This window comes from Myotis nattereri (genome assembly GCF_964212035.1).
Source record: "Myotis nattereri genome assembly, chromosome: 16".
NCBI lineage: Eukaryota > Metazoa > Chordata > Mammalia > Chiroptera > Vespertilionidae > Myotis > Myotis nattereri.
In genome coordinates, this window is record NC_138091.1 from 3,491,552 (window position 1) to 3,513,070 (window position 21,519).

The window sequence follows — 21,519 nt, forward strand, 5'->3', positions numbered from 1 at the left end:
CTGCTGTTGGCTCGCCCCTTGGTGGGGCTGGCTCTCGGGCTGGCTGACCCCCGTGTGTGAGCTGCCATGAGGGGCTGACCCGAGAGGCAGAATCCGCCACCAGGCTCTGGTGCCACCAAGACTGCCCTTTGGTGCTGCTTGTGGCGCTAACGGGTTCCTGCTCTCACGTTGTCTGACCCCTGCCACCAGCTGTGTTGGTTCTGGGGCCTCTTGGGGGGGGGGGGCGCGGGCGGGGAGGGCCTGGGCGGTCAGTGTGAGACACCACCAGGACTGGCTCTGCGCTACCTGCTCGGAGCTGCAAAGGGATCCACAGTTTGTGGCCGCCTCTGCTGGGCCTGGGGGTGCGTGGGAGAGGCCAAGCTTTGCACCAAGGTCGGCTCCCCCCAGCACCGAGCCCGGCAGCGGGTCGGCACCTGGAGACCATCCTCCGTGCCGGCTGCTGTCACAGGAAGAGCCTGACGGCCTCGGCGCTCCTGGCGGACAGTCACCATTAGGGGCGGTGGTGCTGACCAGGGTGATGCGGCTCAAACTCACACAGTGCTGGGACCGAGGCCACTCAGCACCGGCCTCTGGGCCCGCCCAGGCTGGCCCCTGCCAGCTGCCCGGGGGCCTCGGTGGTGGGCGGCCTCAGGGAGTGGAAGGTGGGGCCAGCAGAGATCCCCAGCCCAGGGAGGACACCCAGATTTGGCCCCGGAGGGAGGGCTGCGCGCAGGGGCAGTGGTGCTGGTCGGGCTGCGAGGGAAGGTGGTCCCTCCCTAGAGCCACGCAGCTCAGCCTCTCCCTCCTCCAGAGCTTCCAGCGAGTCTGCCTCGGGCCCAGCCGGCCGCAGGCACTGGGGCCTGTGGCCGTCACAAGGATGAGGATGGGGCGGGTTTCGTGGGGGCAGGGCGGCAGCACCTGTCCAGTCTCTGACACCCCAGAGATTGCCCTCAGGAGCTCTCCCAAAAAGTCTGCCCCATGGGCCCCGCCTCTCTCTGTACTGTCTGATTCTCTGACAAAGAAGTTGAGGAGACAAACTGTGAGGCTTAGCAGTTGGCCAGGATCACAGCTCATGGCAGAGCCGCGATTCCCCTCCTCTGTGTAGGCCCAGAAGCAGCATGACAGCAGCCATTGTGCACGTACACGCCAAGCAGACGGCATTATTTCACGTAGTTTCCACCGCAACCTCTAAGGCAGGCTCTGTTCTCACCCAGCTCCCAAGGAAAGCTGTCCCAGGTGGGCCGACACACCCAGGAGCTGTCCCAGGTGGGCCGGCTCACACAGGAGCTGTCCCAGGTGGGCCGGCTCACACAGGAGCTGTCCCAGGTAGACTAACTCACCCAGGAGCTGTCCCAGGTGGGCTGGCTCACCCAGGAGCTGTCCCAGGTGGGCCGACACACCCAGGAGCTGTCCCAGGTAGACTAACTCACCCAGGAGCTGTCCCAGGTGGGCCGGCTCACACAGGAGCTGTCCCCGGTGGACTAACTCACCCAGGAGCTGTCCCAGGTGGGCCGGCTCACCCAGGAGCTGTCCCAGGTGGGCCGGCTCACACAGGAGCTGTCCCAGGCGGGCTGACACACCCAGGATCTGTCCCAGGTGGGCTGGCACACCCAGGAGTTGTCCCAGGTGGGCTGGCACACCCAGGAGCTGTCCCAGGTGGGCTGGCGTACTCAGGAGCTCATAGCCAGTGTAGTCAAGCTGGGACTTGGACCCAGGTCATCTAGCAGCAAAGCCTGTGTAGGACTTGCCCCAGCACAAAGGGCCTGTCCTCAGTGCACTGCTGGCCGGCCCACTGCCTGGCCTGCCCGTTGCCTTGTCTTTCCAATGCCCGCCTCCTTCCCATTTCCCGTTGTGGGCTGGTCCCCTTTCACTTGCTTCTCATTCTCCGCTGCTTCTGTGGGATCTGGGATCCATTGTGGGAATTGCCACCACTGGGAGGAGATGGTGCCCAGCTTGTGCAGCGTTGGCAGCAGGGCTAGGCTATTCCTTGTGTTGGGAGCCAGGGAGACGGAGGCCTGCTGGCCTGCCCATCTCGCCGGAAGCTGGTGCCTTTCCTGAGAGAAAGGAGCCGTGTCTGCGGCACAGGGAGCTGATGTGCAGAGCGCCCAGGAGAGCCGTGGGGGGCGGAGGGGGGGGGCAGATCTCCCTCACCCTCCCAGGCTTGGACTCGGGTGCAGGCCCAGCCCGTGGAACTGCTGCTTTCCAGGCGGCTCCACTGGCATCTTACTCTCACGAAATCGTGCGACAGCCCACTGCACAGTTCCAAGGCCCATCCTGCCTCCTCTCCTCGGGCCCAGGCGTTGCTGTGAATGGCAGGTAGCAGCCGGCCTTCTGTTGTGCTGGGAGGAAGCGAAGACTCCTTTCACGGTTCAGAGATTTGCCTGGAAGCATCAAGATAAATAAGTACAAAACCGAGCTCTGCAAAACGGCGGCACCTGTCTGTCCCGGGCCAACCACTGCCTGCCCCCAGCACTGGCCTCCATGCTGGGGGGTCAGGCAGTGGGAGAGCCAGGCCCAGCCACAGCCACACGGCTTCGTGCAGCTTCTCTGCTGCCTCCCGGCTCCAAGGCGCTCCCTCTCTTCCTGTGAGGCCACTTTTGAGTTGAGGCCCTGGGCTGTGCCTGAAGCCTGGCCCTCCCCTCTACCCAGCCCCCGGGATGGGCAGGGGCTGATCCCAGGGGCTGGGGGGGGGGGGCATGGAGACAGGCCCGAGGGTCAGGGTGCTGCCAGCAGGGTCCGTGGATGATGGAGGCCCAGGGAGAGCCCTCAGCAGTGTTTAGCAGAATTCACACGGGTCAGAAGTTCAGGGACCTGAGGACTGCTGTGGGAACTAGGGGAAGAGATGGAGATGGGGGAGCGGAGGCAGGGGCCATGGTCCAGAGAGATCGAGAGGAGGTGGCCTCACTCAGGACAGGCTGTGGGAATAGAGATGAGAGGAGAGGCTGGAAGCTAGAGATTTTAAGAACACACTAATTTATTGACATATGAATCCGTAAGGAGACAGAATGTAAGTGTGCAGCTCGATGAATAGCTGGATGTCAACATGTGCAGAGTGAGCTGTCTGCAGCCAAGGCCCATGCTGAGGGAGAACACTAGATGGACATGTGTTCTGACATCCTGCGGGTTAAACACTGGGCCGGCCCTCAGCACAAGACGGGGAGGCTGGGGGGCTCGGAACTGCACGGGCTGGGGAAGCCCGGCCTTCCTGCACGGAGCCAGCACCCTGGAAAGGAGACACACGAAGGCGCCAGGAGGGCAGAGCATGGGTTGAGGTGGATGTACAGGATGGCGGCCACTGGTGGTGGTTTGCAGATGGATCTACAGCATGAGCAGGAGTTGGCTGAGTGAAGGCAGAAGGCAGAGCACATGCGAAGGCCCTGGGTCGGGAGGCAGCACTGAGCCGCCAGTGGCTGGAGCTGGAGAGGAGAGGCGGCGGTGTGGAGGGGTAGGCAGGGCCCTGCAGGCCACAGCAGGAGCTTGCTGTAACTCTGTGCCCAAGAGGAAGCCACACAAGGTGAGTGAGGGACTGGTGGGATCAGGTTTGCATTTAACAGATTGCCCTAGTCGCTCGCTGGGGCGGGCTGGACAGAGTAGAGGGGGCGGGAGCACAGGGAGACAGCTAGGAGGCTGAGGCAGGCCCTGGACAGAGAAGATGTGACAGGTTAGAGGCGATCAGTGATTGGGCGGGCCTGGGACAGCCTGGGTCTGAGGAGGAAGGGAGGGTCCTGGGCGCTGGCTGGCTGGGCGCCGCTCACCTCGGCAGGACTCTGGGAGGGCAGAGGTCCAGCTTGGACAGGGGTTTGGCAGTGCTTTTGAGGCAGCCAGGAGGCACGAGGCAGCCAGAAGCGTGGTTCTGGCGTTCCTAGGTGGGGCTGGGCTGGAGGCAGAGACCTGAGTGTTGTCAGAGGGTGAAGGTCTGGTACACGCCTGGGTGTGTGGAGTGAGCCCAGAGGCTGAGGACCAAGCCCGAGGGGCACCAGCATCCCCAGCAGGCACAGGAGGAGGACTGGATGGGTGAGGAAAGCCAGGAGGTGGCAGGGCACAGAGCCAAGGGCTGAGACCCTGTGACCAAGCCTGGGACTCAAGTCGGTCACTTCACCTCTCCCGCGTGCGTCTGTAAAAGGGCCAGGACACTGCCGTGGAGGGCTGTGGGCTGTGCGCCTGCGAGGGGCCTTGTCATGTGGCCCCACCTCTGGAATGGCCTCACAGATCCCTGGCTGCCCGCGCTGCCTTCCGCACCCCTCTCGGTCCTTCCCTACTCTCCCCAGGACTCAGAATTCTTGAAAGGGGCTGTTACTGCCCTGGCCAGGTGCTCAGTTGGTTGGAGCGTCATCGCATACACCAGAAAGTTGCGGGTTCGATTCCCAGTTGGGGCACATACCCAGGTTGCCGGTTCCATCCTTGGTCAGGGCGTGTGCAGGAGGCGGCTGATCCATGTTTCTCTCTCACATTGATGTTTCTCTCTCTCCCTTCCTCTCTCTCTAAAAGAAGCAATAGAAACATATCCTTGGGTGAGGATTTTTTTAAAAAGAAAGAAAAGTGCTGTTGTCCAGTCAGCATGGCTCAGTGGTTAAGCATCGACCTGTGAACCAGGAGGTCACAGTTCGACTCCGGTCAGAGCACATGCCCAGGTTGCGGGCTCGATTCCCAGTGCGGGGTGAGCAGGAGGCAGAGCCAATCAATGATTCTCCCTCATCATTGATGTTTCTATCTCTCTCTCCCACTCCCTTTCTCTCTGAAATCAATAGAAATATATTTTAAAAAGAAAGAAAGAACGGAAGGAAAGCACTGTTACAGGTCTGCCGCAGCCGGGGCTGGCCCTGCCCTGTAGGGTGTGGGCCCGGCGACCTGCGGGTTCCTGACTCAGGCAGGAGCAGTTTCACCACCGAGTCCAGGGGAAAGTGAGAGGAAGTTTATTAAAGCTTGGGACCGCGAGGCCAAGGGAGGGCCCCTGGAGACAGGACCAGGGGATAAGCCTGGGACAAGCTGCCACTGCCCATGGCTCCCCTGGGTGCATGTCTTGTGGGCACCCTTAGGGCTTAGGGTAGAAGAAGCAAAGTACATGCCCGAGGAAAGGGGAGCACAGGTTTGCTCAAAGAAGAGCTCCCATTGGCACCCTTTGTCCTGAGGGTTTTATCTGTTCTCTGTGGGTGGGAATTTTAGGGGAGGTCCAGGGGTGGATCTCCAGGGGTGAGTGTAGTGCTGATGTAGCAGTAGGGGTGGGGCGTGGGGAGTTCCACTCTGTCTTGGGTTGCTCTGGCTCTGATGGCTTGTTCTCTCTCTCCCTGACGAGGGTGATTAAACCACCGCTCTCGGGTGTCTCTGGTGGGGAGGACAGAATCCTGTCATTTATCAGCTGGCTGTCCATTGCTCAGCCTGTCCAGCTGTTCCTTCAGCTGTCTGTTTCCTCATTCCACTTGCCAGGGCATTTTCCTAGGTTCTTACTAACCTGTCTCAGGGCCGTGAGGCAATGAGCCATTGTCACCCACACCCCGCCCGCCCGGGGCCCTGGCCGAGGCCGGTGCTAACATGGCCCGTCCCGCAGAAGGAGCTGGCGGAGGTGAAGCACCAGTTCAGCATCGACGAGTTGAGGCACCGTGAGCACCTGATTCAGGCCCAGCAGGCGGAGGAGCAGGCCCGGCAGGCGGAACTGGAGGAGCACCAGGTAGCTGGCCCCGCTCCGAATGCTGGCCCCGGGGCGCCAGTCAAGTTCAACAGGGTCAGCAGGGCCCAGGCCCTAGAAGCCTGCCTTGGAAACGTGTTGTGCAGCAGGGCCTAGCTCTGAGGAAGCATGTAGACTGTGCTTCTTCCCAGGCCTGGGCCCCGGCCCTGCCTTGCTCTGCCCACCACCTGCCGCAGGGCCAGCCCCACCTCAACCCAGGCCCCACCTGCCTTACGTCCCCAAGGAGCAGGCTGTCAGAGCAGGGCCTTTCCTTGGGGACCCCGGGTGGTTCCAGGGCACCAGGAAGGCTCGGGTCCCTGTTCAGCATGTCCCTCCAGCCTCCCTCCCTGTCCCACCGCCTTCCCCCTGCTGGCCAGTGCAGCCCAGTGTAGCCTCTGGAGCACCCGGAGTGCCAGGCCCAGCACCCCTGCCGGCTTCCTCCCAGGGCAAGTGTCCACCAACCCCAGAGCCGAGCGCTGGCCAGTGCGGAATCAGTCACTGCTCCCAGCTGTGCTCTGGCGCCTCGGCCAGGCAGACTGCATTAGGGAGCACTCACCCCTTCCCTCCCTCTCTCTGCCCACAGTCTGCATTAGGGAGCACTCCCTCCCTCTGCCCAAAGGCTGCATTAGGGAGCACTCACTCCCTCCCTCTGCCCACAGGCTGCATTAGGGAGCACTCCCTCTGCCCGCAGGTTGTGTTAGGGAGCACTCCCTCTGCCCGCAGGCTGTGTTAGGGAGCATTGACCCCCTCCTTCCCTCTGCCCGCAGGCTGCCTTCGTGGAGCACCTGAACGGCTCCTTCCTCTTCGACAGCATGTACGCTGATGATGTGGAGGGCAGCAAGCTGGCTGCTCTGCACGGCGTGGGCGAGCTCCTCGAGGCATATCCTTTCAAGTTCACGCTGCCTCTCTGACCGAGCCGGGCCCCAGGACACCAGCCTGCCCGAGCCAGTCCTTCCCACACTGGGTCTCAGTTTCCCCATCTCCCTTTGAGCCCTGTCCCCGAGCGGTGTCCCAGCGGCAGGCAGAGCAGGTGGCAGCTGCGCAGAGGTGCGTGGGCTCCGGCCCTGACCGGCTGCATGGCCGCCTGTGTGCTCCAGGAGCCGGGGGCTCGGAGGTGAGCACGGCCTGGGTGGTCTGTGGCCCAGGCCCCGGCGTGTCCCTGGTTCCTGCTGTGCTGGGACGCCCCCCACACGGCGGCTGCACAGTCCCACTTCCTTCGGGAGCTCGCCCGGAGAGGCCGGCTTGTCCCTGCGCGCGGTTAGGTGGGAGGCGAGCACCGGTCTGCGGAGCCCGGAGCCTGAGCTCCTCCCCGCAGGCCAAGCCGCGGGCGGTGCTGCGCCTGGTGTCCAGGCCGTGACGGGGGTCAGCCTGTTGCTTAAACCCTCAGCTGAGGGGCTCCGGCTGGAACCGCAGGGCCCCTGGTCTGAGCGGGCTGAGGCCACACGATGAGCCACAGGGGGTCCGTGGAACCAACCCCCTGAGTGGGAAAAACTCACATTTAAGATCCCCACGCTCTGAAAAGAGGGGCAGGAGCCGGTCGAGCGTGGGGCTGAGCAGAGGGCAAGAGCAGGGCTTTGGGTCCGACCGCCACCTGCCAGCCGGCCACCTGGCTGGCCTCCAGGCCGCAGCGCCTGCCTGACCGCAGGCCTCCCAGGACCTCACGGTAGAGTCACCTCGCCCTCCTGTGCGGGCGACGAACCCAAGGCCCCGAACCGGACTTGAACCTGGGTCTCTCTGCTTCCAGCCCGCGGCCCCACCCCTGCCAGGCCCCTCAGTGCCCTGCAGCGCCCAGGACAGACCCTCAACACAGGTGCCCTCCAGCCAGCACAACAGAGACAAAACACACATGGCCCGCTGTCCCCCAGGAGTCTCGGCGGGGCCTGGGTTAGCACGTCTCCCCGCTGCCCTGCAGCCTCCGCCCGCGGCCCCGCCTCCTCCCCTCACGCAGGTGTGTTCCCGCGTCCCTCAGGCCCAGGGTGGCGAGGCCCCCGTCACCACCTGAGCCTCCAAATCTCAGCTGCCGGCTCTGCGAGGGGCCCCCGCTGCCATGGGCGCCTGAACCAGCCACAGCTTCCTTAGCAGCCTCACCTACAAGGACAAGTTTGTCATCATCTGCCTGAACATTTTCGAGTACGGACTGAAACAGCAGGAAAAGCGGGAGGCGGAGCTCGACACCTTCAATGCGTGTGTCCAGGAGGCCGTCCAGGAAAACCGGGAGCAGGGCAAGCTCAGGATCGCCAAGTTCGAGGAGAAGCACCTGCTGGTAGGCCTGCGCTTGCCCCCCGCCCTCTGCCCCCCCGCCCCCCGCCCTCTGCCCCCTGCCCCCTGCCCCCGGTGCCCGTGCCAATCTGCTGTGGCCCTGTCCCTCTGATGGCCCCGAGGGCCTGGTGCCTGGTCCCGTTCGCCAGGCTCACTGAGCGGGTGGTGGAGCCGACCCTCAGCCTTCCACCGGCACCGCCAGCCACAGCGGCGCTAGGGCCTGGCTGAGCGGAGCCTGAGGCCAAGGCGAGCGCCATCCTCACCGTGACATGGCGTGATTACCATTCCAGTGGTGACTGCTTCTCTTCAGGCAGATGTTTTCTGAGCTGCATGGTTATTGCCCAACTGCGCTGGGCGGGGCTGCGCACCTGCAGCCCGCTCCCGCCGGCCTTAGCCAGCGGTCTGCTTCTGCCAGCCCGGTCCCACCGGCCTTAGCCAGCGGTCTGCTTCTGCCAGCCCGCTCCCACCGGCCTTAGCCAGCGGTCTGCTTCTGCCAGCCCGCTCCCACCGGCCTTAGCCAGCGGTCTGCTTCTGCCAGCCCGGTCCCACCGGCCTTAGCCAGCGGTCTGCTTCTGCCAGCCCGGTCCCACCGGCCTTAGCCAGCCGTCTGCTTCTGCCAGCCCGGTCCCACCGGCCTTAGCCAGCGGTCTGCTTCTACCAGCCCGCTCCCACCAGCCTTAGCCAGCGGTCTGCTTCTGCCAGCCCGGTCCATTCGCAGTGTGTGCTCATTTGCTCTCAGGTGGGGGGAGCATCACATAGTTTACAAACATTGGTCTCTTTTTTTTTTTAATGAGCGGATGGGTGATCATTTTATTTGCTGGGGTCCAGCCCCAGCAGGTCCAGGGGTCCCCAAAGGTGTGGACGGAGTCGGCGAAGAAGGAATGACACGGAAACAGCGTTCAGTTGATCAGCAGCCTAGCCAGGATCTCTAGCCAGGATCTCCAGCCAAGTTCTGGTCAGGATCTCCAGTGAAGTTCTGTTCAGGATCTCCAGCCAGGTTCTGTGTCCATGTTCTCTTGCTAGGTTCTCCAGCCAGGTTCTGTAGCCATGTTCCCTCACTAGGTTCTCCAGCCAGGTTCAGTCACCAGGTTCTAGTCAGGTTCTCTTGCCATGTTCTATCCAGGTTCTGTAGCCAGGTTCTGTCTCTAGGTTCTTCTCCAGGTTCTCTCGCTAGCTTCTGTCTCTAGGTTCTGTGGCCAGTTTCTGTCCAGGATCTTTTGCCATGTTCTCTCCAGCGAAGTTCTCTGTCTCTAGGTTCTGTGTAGGTTCTGTGTCTAGGTTCTATGTCTAGGTTCTGAGTCCTGTTGTCTTGTTACATCTGTATTTATACCAGTTGATTCCAATCCTATCAATCTCTATCCCAAAGGTTAGGGCGTTTCTTATCTCCATTCCAGGGAGTAAAGATTATGTAGCTTAAGTATGATTGTTCATAGTTAAAGTGATTAATTACCCACCTGGCACTTAGTTAAGGGGTTTTATTCCCTCCCTAACTTCAGGGGAAAATCCCTACCTGGGGAAACAACCTTTCTCAGAGAGGAGACCTTGGTTAAAACACATAGTGCCAAGAAGGTGAGCAAACATATTAAGAACAGTATGCCATATATGCCAGGTCCCTTGAAACAGCAAGGATGGACTGGCTCCCGGAAAATTCCCCATTTTTTATTTTTTAAAAGCAGGCATTAAAAAGAAAAACCCCAAATGCTCTCTTGTATCCATTTTAAGAGTAGGATTGGTGCTTTCCGCTATTACCTGAGTCCTGATCTATCAACCCAGGGAGAGCTTGCCAATCCTGCACTTTCCCGGGGTGGAAAGGCTGCAGTGGGGTTAAGGATAAGGCTCCTTGGGCCTACCTCCTCCCATGCCTTTACATTTACCTTTCCTTCCTCAGAAAAGCATGGACATACTTCTTGTATAAAACGTTCTGTCTGACTGGGAGTAACCTTAATTCCTCTGCTAGCAAGCATATGTGTTAAAAGATCAATACAGAGTCTTATTTCTTTAGACTCAGTATGGCACATCTTCTTAATCTAAAGATCAATACAGAGTCTTCTTTCTTTGGACTCAGTATGGCACATCTTCTCAATCTAAGTTCTGTACTATCCACCTTCTTACCCTACTTATCCTCTATAGGGGGGTCTGCAGCACCCTGGTGGAGTCCTATCCGTCCCGAGTGGGGGGCGGGGGGGGGCGGGCTTACCTAGGGGAATCCTGTTCCAGGGGTTCCCAAAGATGTGGATGGAGTCGGCGAAGAAGGAATGACACAGAGACAGCGTTCAGTTGATCAGCAGCCTAGCCAGGATCTCTAGCCAAGTTCTGGTCAGGATCTCCAGTGAAGTTCTGGTTAGCATCTCCAGCCAGGTTCTGTAGCCATGTTCCCTCACTAGGTTCTCCAGCCAGGTTCTGTCCAGGTTCTCCAGCCAGGTTCAGTCACCAGGTTCTAGTCAGGTTCTCTTGCCATGTTCTATCCAGGTTCTGTAGCCAGGTTCTGTCTCTAGGATCTTCAGCCAGGTTCTCTCGCTAGCTTCTGTCTCTAGGTTCTGTTGCCAGTTTCTGTCCAGGATCTTTTGCCATGTTCTCTTGCTAGGTTCTGTCTCCAGTTTCTGTCCAGGATCTTTTGCCATGTTCTCTCCAGCGAAGTTCTCTGTCTCTAGGTTCTGTGTAGGTTCTGTGTCTAGGTTCTGTGTAGGTTCTGTGTCTAGGTTCTGAGTCCTGTTGTCTTGTTACATCTGTATTTATACCAGTTGATTCCAATCCTATCAATCTCTATCCCAAAGGTTAGGGCGTTTCTTATCTCCATTCCAGGGAGTAAAGATTATGTAGCTTAAGTATGATTGTTCATAGTTAAAGTGATTAATTACCCACCTGGCACTTAGTTAAGGGGTTTTATTCCCTCCCTAACTTCAGGGGAAAATCCCTACCTGGGGAAACAACCTTTCTCAGAGAGGAGACCTTGGTTAAAACACATAGTGCCAAGAAGGTGAGCAAACATATTAAGAACAGTATGCCATATATGCCAGGTCCCTTGAAACAGCAAGGATGGACCGGCTCCCAGCATTTATTTTATTTATTTATTTATTTAAATTCTTTTTTTTTTTTAAATATATTTTATTGATTTTTTACAGAGAGGAAGGGAGAGAGATAGAGAGTTAGAAACATCGATGAGAGAGAAACATCGATCAGCCGCCTCCTGCACACCCCCCACTGGGGATGTGCCCACAACCCAGGTACATGCCCTTGACCGGAATCGAACCTGGGACCTTTCAGTCCACAGGCCAACGCTCTATCCACTGAGCCAAACCGGTTTCGGCTTAAATTCTTTATTGTTGAAAGTATTGCATGTCTCCTTTTTCCCCACCCACTCCCCCCACCCCCCGCCAGGCCCTCACAGCCCTACTGTCTTTGTCCATTGGTTATGCTTATACACATGCATACAAGTCCTTTGGTTGATCTCTTCCCCCCCGCCCCCCTTTGCCTTCCCTCTTAGGTTTTATTCATTTTTTTCAACATATTTTTATTGATTTCAGAGGGGTAGGGAGAGGGAGAGAGAGAGAGAGAAACATCAATGTTGAGAGAGAATCATTGATCGGCTGCCTCCTGCACACCCCCTACTGGGACCGAGCCTGCAAACCGGGCATGTGCCCTGACTGGGAATCAAACCATGACCTCCTGGTTCATAGGTAGATGCTCAACCCCTGAGCCACGCCGGCCGGGCAACATTTGTATTTCTTATTTGTGAACTATTGTCATAATACTGTGCCCTTACCCATTTTTCCATTTGGTGTTTCTCTCTCCCCCTTTCTTTCTTTGTTTTTACTTTCGTTATTATTCTGTAGGAGCACTTTGTAGATTGAGAAATTAGCCCTGTGTCAGTGAAATAAGTTGCCAACATTTTCCCAGTTTGCTGTTTATCTTGTTACTTTGTCTCTGGTGTGTTTACATTCAGAATATTAAAAATGTTTATGTGATAGACTTTATCAGTCTTTTCTTCTGCCTGTACTTAGAAAAGACTTCTCCACTTTGAGATTATTTATTTAAAAATCCCCCAATATTTTCTAGTACTTTTATGGCTCTAATTTTTACATTTAAATCTTTCTCTGTCCAGAATTTATTTTCACGTAACACTTGAGATAGGCATTGAACCTGACTTTTCTCCAGATGGGGGAGCCATTGTTAGAGACATTCACCCCAAATTGTATCCACTTTCTCTTCCGTTACAACTAACACCGAGTATCAGCAGAAACAAGCTGACATGGTGCCTTCCCGCCCGAGCACCGGCCTGTCCACTACCCGCTCCCCCTGGCGCTGGGTCCTGGGGGGTCTGACGGGCTCCCCCAGGCCGGACCTGTCGCGTGTTTGCGGGTCTTTCCCTGCCTGTGTGCCCCAGCGCTCATGGGCCCAGCGCCACTGCGATGGGAGCAGCCCGCCCAGCCGCCATGGGCAGGGACTGGAGCTTGGAGAATGGAAAGGACTCGTTCAAGGTGAAATGGCTGCTGAGTGACTCAGAGAGTGTCACGTTCAGGTCCACCTGGCTGGCAGCCATGGCTCCTGCCGCCCAGCCGGCCCCTGAGCTGAGAGCCCAGCTGGTGAGGGCAGCACGTCCCGCTAGTGCTGGGCCAGCCCCCCGCGCGGGGCCGGCTGGGCGCGGCTGCTACAGGCTCAGGCGCTGACATGAGGCTTAGCTACGCCTGAGCGTGGCCAGTCCAAACCCAGGGTCCCATTCCTACCCACAAAACCAAATTGCCGCCGTCACTACGTCCACTCGGCTGTGACGCCTAATGCCGGGCTCTTGTCTCCAGAGTCTGAATGCCATCCGCGACGAGGCCGACCTGGCCAGCATGGAGGCGAGGATCGTGGCGTACAGCGAGGACATCACCCAGCTGTCCAGCGCACTCATGACGCTGGAGATGCAGCTGGTGGAGCAGCTGGAGGTGCGCGGGGCCCTGGCACGAGCCGTGTGTGAGCGCCGCCAGGCTCACCCCAGGGGCTGGTGCTGCCGCTTCCTGCTCGCCGGCCCTGCTCGCTTTTACCGCGTGTCCCCTTACACTGAGGCAGGGTGAGCTCATTCCTTTGGAAGCCCCCCCTTCGCCCCCCCGAAGGGCCGGAGCCTCGGGAGAGGGTTTTGATTAGACCAAGGAGCTGCCGGTGCTCAGGGAGCAAGGTGGCCCCCACGCGGGGGCAAGGAAGGCTCCCCTGCCCCTCAGCCTGCAGTGCTGGCCATGCTGGCGCCCGCGATTCCGCACTAAGTGTGGGCCCGGAAAGTGCTGCTAGCGACACCCCACACCTCGCCTCCAGTGACAGGCGTGTTCACAGGCTGTCTGCGAGTCCGAGGGGCTGTGATGAATGGAACCCCATTGGATGCTGCCATGGCTGGGCCAAGAGATAGTCCCTGATCAATGTCTCCCCCTGCCCGTGGCACCTCAGACTCGGAGAGATTCCCACCTCGCAGAGCAGACGCTGCCCGCAGACCCCGAGCCTCAGGGCATCTTAGGCAGCGGCTCCCAACGTGCCAGGTTCCCAGAGCCCAGGCGTGTCATGCTGGTGGTGCATCAGACCCGTGCACAGCGCCTGAAAGGCTGTAACTACTGTGGAGCTTTTCAGTGACTATGTGCTTCCCTGAAGCAGTGTTCACACACGTTTGGAGCATGTGTAATGTCTCGGCCTGCAGCCCGTCCCCAGGCTCCCGGAGGCTCCCTGCCCCTCAGCCTGCCCTGCAGCCCTAGTCTATGGCGGATTGAGGGTGTGGCCAGTCCTGGGCTGCTAGGGTCGCAGGCTTCACCCTGCTTCATCTGCCATTGTTCCCGCAACCAACATGAAACCCCGGTTAGGCCGGGTGCCCTGCTGAGCACCAGGTGCAGCAATGAGGGGTTCCCTCAGGGCACGGATGGGGGATGGGAACAGCCAGGATCACTGAGGGTTCCTCTCTGCCAGGCACCGTGCAAAGCATTTTGTGTGAAGTAACCTATTTAAGCTTCACCACAACTCCATGAGGCAGGTACTACAAAGGAAACCCATTTCATAGATGAGGAAGTTGGGGCCCAGGGAGGTTAAATGACATTCCCAGAGTTACATACAGTGGAGCAGGGATGCCGATGCGGGCAGTCCGGATCTTACTGACACCCTCCCCGTCACCTGGAGGTGATGCCACTGAGAGGCCAGAGGAGGGAGACTAGCTGTGCGTGCGTGCGTGTGTGCCCGCGTGTGTATGTGTGCGTGTGTGCGTGTGTGTGTGCGTGTGTGTATGTGTATGTGCGTGTGCATGTGTGTGTGTGTGCGTGTGCGTGTGCGTGTCTCGGGGATGGCGGTGGAGGCGTTAAGACCAGAACAGGTGTTCCTGGCAGAGGGAACAGGCAGAGGCCTGGAGAAAGCATTGCAGTCACTATCCAACGGGCGGCAAGTGAACTGAAATGGCCAGAGAGCAATGGGCTGGGGTCAGAGGTCAGGAGGGAGAAGTAGGGTCAGGGCACCAACATCTGCGGAGAAGGCCCGCATGGCGTCTTCGTCCTGAAGCTGTGAGTAGAGGAGGTGCCGGCCTTTGCTCTGAGGCTCGGGCAGTTGGGTTCCTGTCCAAAACGCATGCTCACCGTGCTCTTTCCCTGTTCCAGGAGACTATAAACATGTTCGAGAGGAACATCATCGACTTGGTGGGGCTCTTTGTCGAAAATGTCCAAAGCCTATATCCTTGCCTTCGTGACCGTGGCTGGGAGGCGCTGCTGGGCCCTGGGGCTTATCCCGGCCACGACCCTGCTCCCCGCCTCCAGCCTAACAAAGGCAGGGAAGGGTAACCCTTCAGCACAGACCCGACAGGATGCCCACGAGTAGGGTTCCCCTCCAGGCGGCACCTGGGTCGGGCGCCTGCCCTCCACGGCCACCAGTGCCACAGGCATCGTCAGAGAGAGAAGTGGCACCTCGCTGTTTACCAGAAATCCACCTGCCGTCTGATCGACAGGAAGGCCTGTGCCTCCACCGGACGCTCTCATCCAGCACAGGAACCTGCCGGTGGGACTCTCCACCTTTGCAATTGGAGGAAGTCAGACCTTCTGATTTTCACCAAGGACAAAAGCTCCCTTCACGGGATGAGCCGTGGCACACTGGGTGCTGAGTGTTCCTGGTCGGAGGGGTGTCCCCAACCAGAACCACCCCAGCGTTGTTCCAGGAGCTGCAGCAGGGCTGCTGTTCTGGGTGGGGTTGGAGGAGCTGTGTTTGCAATAGAAGTCCTGGAGGGTTATTCCCAAATGAGTGACACTCGAGGACAGACCACACCCCAGAGTCCCCCCTCCCTGTGTTGCAGGTAGACACACCCAGGGGGCGGGACAACCTCCAAGTTGCAGATGCTGACAAATTACTCATAATGAGCCGGGCAGGCTAAGTCCCTGGGTCAGAAGCCCACATCTGGGCATGACCAACCCTCTGCCACCTGCACTCAGAGCCCTGTCCTGTGTGAGACAACTGCTGTGGTCCACCCCAGAAGTAATCCCTGGTCCCGCCCTCCTGGGCCCCTAGTCCCACAGGAAACACAAGTTATAGAGGCGGTGAGTGGAGCAGCTGGCCCAGAGACCAGGCCGCAGCCTCCCAAGAGAGGGCCCCCCACAGGGACCAGGTGGGCCTGTGGGGGAACTTAGCCAGCAGGGGAGACAGCCTATGCAAAGGTCCTGAGGAAGAGTCAGAGCTCTAGGTCCGAGAGGAGGCCCCTCGGCCACACTGGAGAGTTGGAGGCTCCTGGAGAGAGAGCTGAGAGCGCAGGAGGGACAGTGTGCACCTGCGTCCCTAGCCACTCGCTGCCGCGGGAGGGAAGGGCTGGAGCGCTGGCCAGGTCTCAGTGTACGGACAGGTGCAGAGGCAGTGGGATGGAGAGAAGTGGGCGGCGGAGGGACACTCAGGGAGCCCAGGGCCAGGTCAATGAGAAGCAGGGATGTGAATGGGGCGGGGGTCAGGCTGGCCTGGGGTGAGGTGCACGTGGGGAGACAGCTGTGAAGGCCACGGTGCACTGCACCCCAGCGTTTGCCCTTGGCCCTTAAGAGTCTGCTGTCACCTAATGAAAATGACCAGCCCGAGGCCGGGCCACCCGCCGCTGCACCCGGCCTTTGCTTAACTCTCGCCGCACCATGGCCCAGTGCCGGGACCTGGAGAACCACCACCACGAGAAGCTCCTGGAGATCGCCATCAACACCCTGGAGAAGGTCGTCAAGGGCGAGCTCGACGAGGACCTGCCTGAGGACGTGCGGGCGGTGAGTGGGACTGGGGTGCGGGCGTGTGGTGGAGGCGGAGGCTTGTTGGGGGCCGGGCCAGGAAGAGCCCACCCAGCTCTGTGGCTCCAGTAAGCCTGGAAACCTCTGGGGCCTCAGTTTCCTCATCTGCAAAAGGGAACAATAATGCCCTTTGGCAGAAGAAATAGGATAACAAACACCTGGGGGGGCCTAGCTAGAGGCGCATGATAATCAGGTGTTTCACCGACCTGAGAGCTGTGGCATTTCCTAGGAGAGGCCCTACGCATAGGCGCTAAGGTCCGCTCCCCAAAGGCCTTTAGCCCTCCAGTCTCCGCGGGGAAGCACTGCTGAGGCGGGAGCAGCCGTACGCCATTGCTGGTCCAGCACCTCGCGGCCCTTCCCCAGCACAGCCAGTGATGGCGTCACAGGCCCAGGGCCAGCCTGAGCCCCACGCTCCTGGGTGTGGCGCTGGGTGGGCAGCAGGGTTCAGGTCTCTGGGAAGACCACGGTCAGCGAGAGAAGGCCCAGGCCCAGACACCTTCCTGTCAGGAGCAGTTGGTTTCCTCATCGTGCATCCCAGCCAGTGTCTCCGCTTCTCCACCTCCATGTTGCCACCAAGTCAGGCCCCATCGGCTCTGCCTGGACCACACCTCCTGCAGGCTGCTCCCACCCGGGCCAGAGAACCTCTGAAAACCCACCCACAGCATTACGTGCTTTTGCACACATTCTCTCATGGCTTCCCTGCTGTTCATCCTAACCCTCCAGACCAAGCATGTGAAATGCTAAGGCTAACACAGGCCAAATAAACAAGGTGGAAGTTTCTGTGGGCCGCAAACAAACAAAAGCTTCTATTTTCACAGAAACGTAGGTTTATTTTGATAGAGACATGCTGAATACAAAGGGCTGAAATAAATGAGTCATTGTTAACATAAAATAATAGAACATTTTAATAAAAATTAATATTTTGGAGTAGAAACAAAGATGGCGGCATAGGTAAACATCTGAAATTGCTGCCTCGCACAACCACTTCAAAACTACAACTAAAAGACAAAACGGACATCATCCAGGACCACAGGAAGGCTGGCTGAGTGGAAATTCTACAACTAGAAGGAAAGAGAAGCACTGAGACTCAGAGGAGGTGCAGAAGTAAAGTGCAGAGGTACGGAGGTGCGCAAAGGGCTGGCAACTGAGGATGCGGTTGTCTTTTTCAATCGGGAGGGAGTCTCAAGCTCCCGACTGCTCTGAACTCCAGTTCCGGGCGAGTCTCTGGGGACCCAGACTCATACGGGGAGAAACTGGACTGTCTGGCATCGGTCGCAACTCGAGGGCAGCTTTCTCTCAGAGGCGCTTGCAGCGATTACCGTGAGACACTGAGACCCGGGGCCTCGTAGGGCAGGGCTGAGGATCAGCCATAGCTGTTTGCTCCACCCTGTTGATTCCCTGAGACCCCACCCCACCCAAGCTGGGTGCAGAGGTTTTTGCATATAAATGGCCTGGCCCTTTGAGATCTAAAATTACCTAACAAACTGCAGCTGGGTCAGAGAGACCCAGAACTTCCAAAAGAAGGCCCAAGGCCCCACAGCAGCTTGCAGTGCTTCACAGCTGGGCCTCATCTGGGCACCTCCAAACCCCAAACAAAGAAGAGGAATCTGCAGATCTCTCCATAGCTCCTGCTGGGTAGCCTCAGGCAGAGGTTAAATTAGCACCTCCTTAGAGATCCAAGAGCCAGTGTACCCAGTGGTCAGAGTGGGACCCTCCATATTACAACTCCTTAGATCCATAAGGAACACACTTAGGGGGCAGACTCAGTGAGCACCAAAGCCCCACTGAAGCAAGTCTTGCTCCATGAGAGTGTCTCCAGCACAGAAGTTATCCCACCATAGACACAGCTGATTCTCACAGCCAATTGACCTGGAAGTCAATTCCTCCCAGTGATACCAACAACAATCAAGACTTAACTACAATTCCTCCCAGTGATACCAACAACAATCAAGGCTTAACTACAACAAGACTGTGCACACAGCCCACAAAGGGGTGCACCAAGAGTGTCCACCTCAGGTAATTGGGGAGGCTGAGCCACTGGACCCTATAGGACATCTAGCACACAAAGCCACTCTATCAACACAGGGAAGCAGCCAAAATGCGAAGACAAAACAACAGGTCGCAAATGACAGAAATGGAGGAAAGCAAACTACTGGATATAGACTTCAAAACCACGGTTATAAGATTTTTCAAGAATTTTCTAGAAACCGCTGATAAATTTAGTGAGACCCTCGAGGATATGAAAAAGGACCAACTAGAAATTAAGCATACACTGACTGAAATAAAGAATAATATGCAGAGATCCCACAGCAGGCTAGAGGATCGCAAGAATCAAGTCAAAGATTTGAAATACAAAGAAGCAAAAAACACCCAAATGGAAAAACAAAAAGAAAAAAGAACCCAAAAATATGAAGATAGTGTAAGTAGCCTCTGGGACAACTTCAAGCATCCCAAAATCCGAATTATGGGGTGCCAGAAGAAGAGAGAGAGCAAGATATTGAAAACCTATTTGAAGAAATAATGACAGAAAACTTCACCTACCTGGTGAAAGAAATAGACTTACAAGTCCAGGAAGCACAGAGAACCCCAAACAAAAGGAATCCAAAGAGGACCACACCAAGAGACATCATAATTAAAATGCCAAGAGCAAAAGATAAAGAGAGAATCTTAAAAGCAGCAAGAGAAAAACAGTTAGTTACCTACAAGGGAGTACCCATACGACTGTCAGCTGATTTCTCAACAGAAACTATGTAGGCCAGAAGGGAGTGGCAAGAAATATTCAAAGTGATGAATACCAAGAACCTACAACCAAGATGACTTTACCCAGCAAAGCTATCATTCAAAATTGAAGGTCAGATAAAGAGCTTCACAGATAAGAAAAAGCTAAAGGAGTTCATCACCACCAAACCAGTATTATATGAAATGCTGAAAGGTATCCTTTAAGAAGAGCAAGAAGAAGAAGAAAAAGATAAAAATAAAAATTATGAACAACAAATACATATCTATCAACAAGTGAATCTAAAAATCAAGTGAATAAAAAATCTGATGAACAGAATAAACTGGTGAATATAATAGAATCAGGGGCATAGAAAGGGAGTGGACTGACAATTCTCAGGAGGAAAGGGGTGTAGGGGGTGCGGGAAGAGTCTGGACAAAAATCGTACACCTATGGATGAGGACGGGGGTGGGGGGGGTAAGGGCAGAGGGGAGGTGGGAACCGGGTGGAGGGGAGCTATTGGGGGAAAAAAGAGGAACAACTGTAATAATCTGAACAATAAATATTTATTTTAAAAAATCAATATTTTGTCTTGAACGTTAACTTACCAGACACTGAATAACTGCACAAATTAGTAAGTGTAACACAAATAAACTTATTTTTCTTGTTCTCCAAAAGCAAAATATTTCCTGTTGCGCACACCAAACAAATCAGTCCAAGACTAATGACGTGGCCATTGGCTGCTCAAATATTCATGGCTAGTGTTAGTGGAGAGAAATGGTGCGCCTGCGTGTAAGGCGCATAAGGGAAATGAATGCAACACGATTATAGTAATCAGTCATTAGCGAACATTGTAGTTCGTTATTAACTAGAGGTCCGGTGGGGTCCCTTGGCCTGGCCTGCGAGGATCAGGCCAAAACCGCTCTTCGACATCTCCCGAGGGGTCCCAGATTGCGAGAGGGCGGTTCTCGGGTGACGCACCCTGGAATTGGGCTCCTTTCGGGTGCGTCACCCAAGAACTGCAGCTGCCAAGTCACCACAGCTCGGCAGTTCCTGGGTTGAGCATCTGTCCCTTGGTGGTCAGTGCGCGTCATAGCTACTGGTTGGACGGTCAGATGGTCACTTAGGCTTTTATATATATAGATTATGTGTAACAGGATATTGTAAAAATTAAGTTATGAAATGTTTATTAAAATGTTTCTTACATACCGTTATATTGGCTGGAACACAAAAAAATATCCATTGTAGGCCACATGTGGCCTGCAGGCCACGAATTTGATGTGCTTGCTCCAGACCCTGCGCCCCGCCTGCTGCCCAGCAGCCCTCCCCTGCCCCTGGCCTGCCCCTCCCAGACCTCCAGGCTTGCCCTCTTCCATGGCATTCCGCCTGCCAGGTATGCTCTTCCCTTTGGGTTTCCCGTGTCTGGCTTGTTCTTGTCACTCAGATCTCAGGGCAAATGTCAGCTCCTGGAGAGGCCTCCCCATCACCTTTCTGACAAACCAGGTCCATCCCGGGCCTCATCGTCAGAGCCCTCATCGTGGTCTCAAGCTGCTGGTGCTGCTCTGTTTATGTGACGGCTCACTGCGCGTGGGAAGGCAGGGTGGGCTCCCAGAACTGGCAAGGGGGCACAGCAGGTACAGTTGGTAGGTGGGAGCACCACTCAGCTGGGTCTCAGATGCCCACTTGTGAGGACCTGAGTGGCTGCAGGCTATCTGAGGTGCGGAGCAGGCCCTGGGTTGAGCTGGCCTGCCCACTGCAGGCTCCAGCTGGTGTCGGTCTGCCTGTGGCCCCACCACTAGGGTAGCAGGGCTCTGCTCTGAGATCAGGGGCTCCCCTGCAGGAGACAACCAGCAGGGCGCCTGGGTGCCTGGCCTCCGTGGGCAGTGGGAGCCCCGGAGGTGCGGGCACGTGTGCGCTGCAGCCGCAGCATCGCCAGGACCCCCCACAGGGGTGTGTCCTTAGGTCAGCACTGCCGTGGGCACACTGAGCTGGGCGAGAGCTTGTCCTGGCTGTGTAAGTAATAATGACACCAACAGCCAGTCCCGCGGGCCTCCCTGCGCCTGCGTCTCAGAGGCCCTGGACATATATTTGCTCTTTTAATCTCCACACCAACACAGTAATATCAGTGCCATTCTGATTCCCTCTTACAGATGAGGAAACTGAGGACAGAGCTGAGAATAGCCCGCCTGGACACATAGCATAGAAGTGGCAGAATTGGGACTGGAACAGGCTTGACAAAGCCTTTCACAAAACGTCTACTGCGCCTTAGCACGAGCGGGTTCAGACCAGGCAGCAGGCCTGCGGCCCAGAAGCCTGGCTCTGAGGGTGGTTACCAATGAGCGCGTCGCGACCACAAGTCACACGGCTGAGGCTCTCTTTAAAACGCTGGCCCAGCGGAGAGCTTGTGACCAGCTCCTGCCACACTTAGGGCCACACCTGTATTTAAAGTCCTTCACCACTTTGCAGGGAAAAGCTGACCACACACGCTCAGGGCCGGAGCCCGGCGCTGGCACAAGGGAAGGCCCCGTGGCGTGGCAGGCGGCACACTGCTTCCTCCCCCAGGGCTGAGGGCTGCGGAGCACTGTGCAGGGAGCACCGCACAGCAAGGAGGCTCTGGGCACTCATCCCGCCCGCCCAGGGCAGGCTCAGAGTCGCTA

The 21,519-nt window shown here is 57.2% G+C and overlaps 1 protein-coding gene across 3 annotated transcripts in view; it reads left to right on the forward strand.

Moving 5' to 3' along the window:
* The window catches only part of DRC3 (dynein regulatory complex subunit 3), a 47,337-nt gene that overhangs the window by 22,563 nt on the left and 3,255 nt on the right, over positions 1–21,519 (forward strand). For 2 of the 3 annotated variants that reach the window (XR_013997023.1, XR_013997024.1), the window contains 6 exons: positions 5,525–5,644; positions 6,409–6,519; positions 7,724–7,904; positions 12,697–12,828; positions 14,503–14,573; positions 16,002–16,125. Coding sequence is in view for 1 of the 3 variants with exons in the window: in XM_081110770.1 (XP_080966896.1) it covers positions 5,525–5,644; positions 6,409–6,533; positions 7,724–7,904; positions 12,697–12,828; positions 14,503–14,573; positions 16,002–16,125 (753 nt within the window). In the remaining 2 variants the exon portion in view is untranslated. Of the gene's footprint in view, positions 1–5,524; positions 5,645–6,408; positions 6,534–7,723; positions 7,905–12,696; positions 12,829–14,502; positions 14,574–16,001; positions 16,126–21,519 lie in introns of all 3 variants that reach the window. The other variant, XM_081110770.1, reaches the window with a different exon arrangement.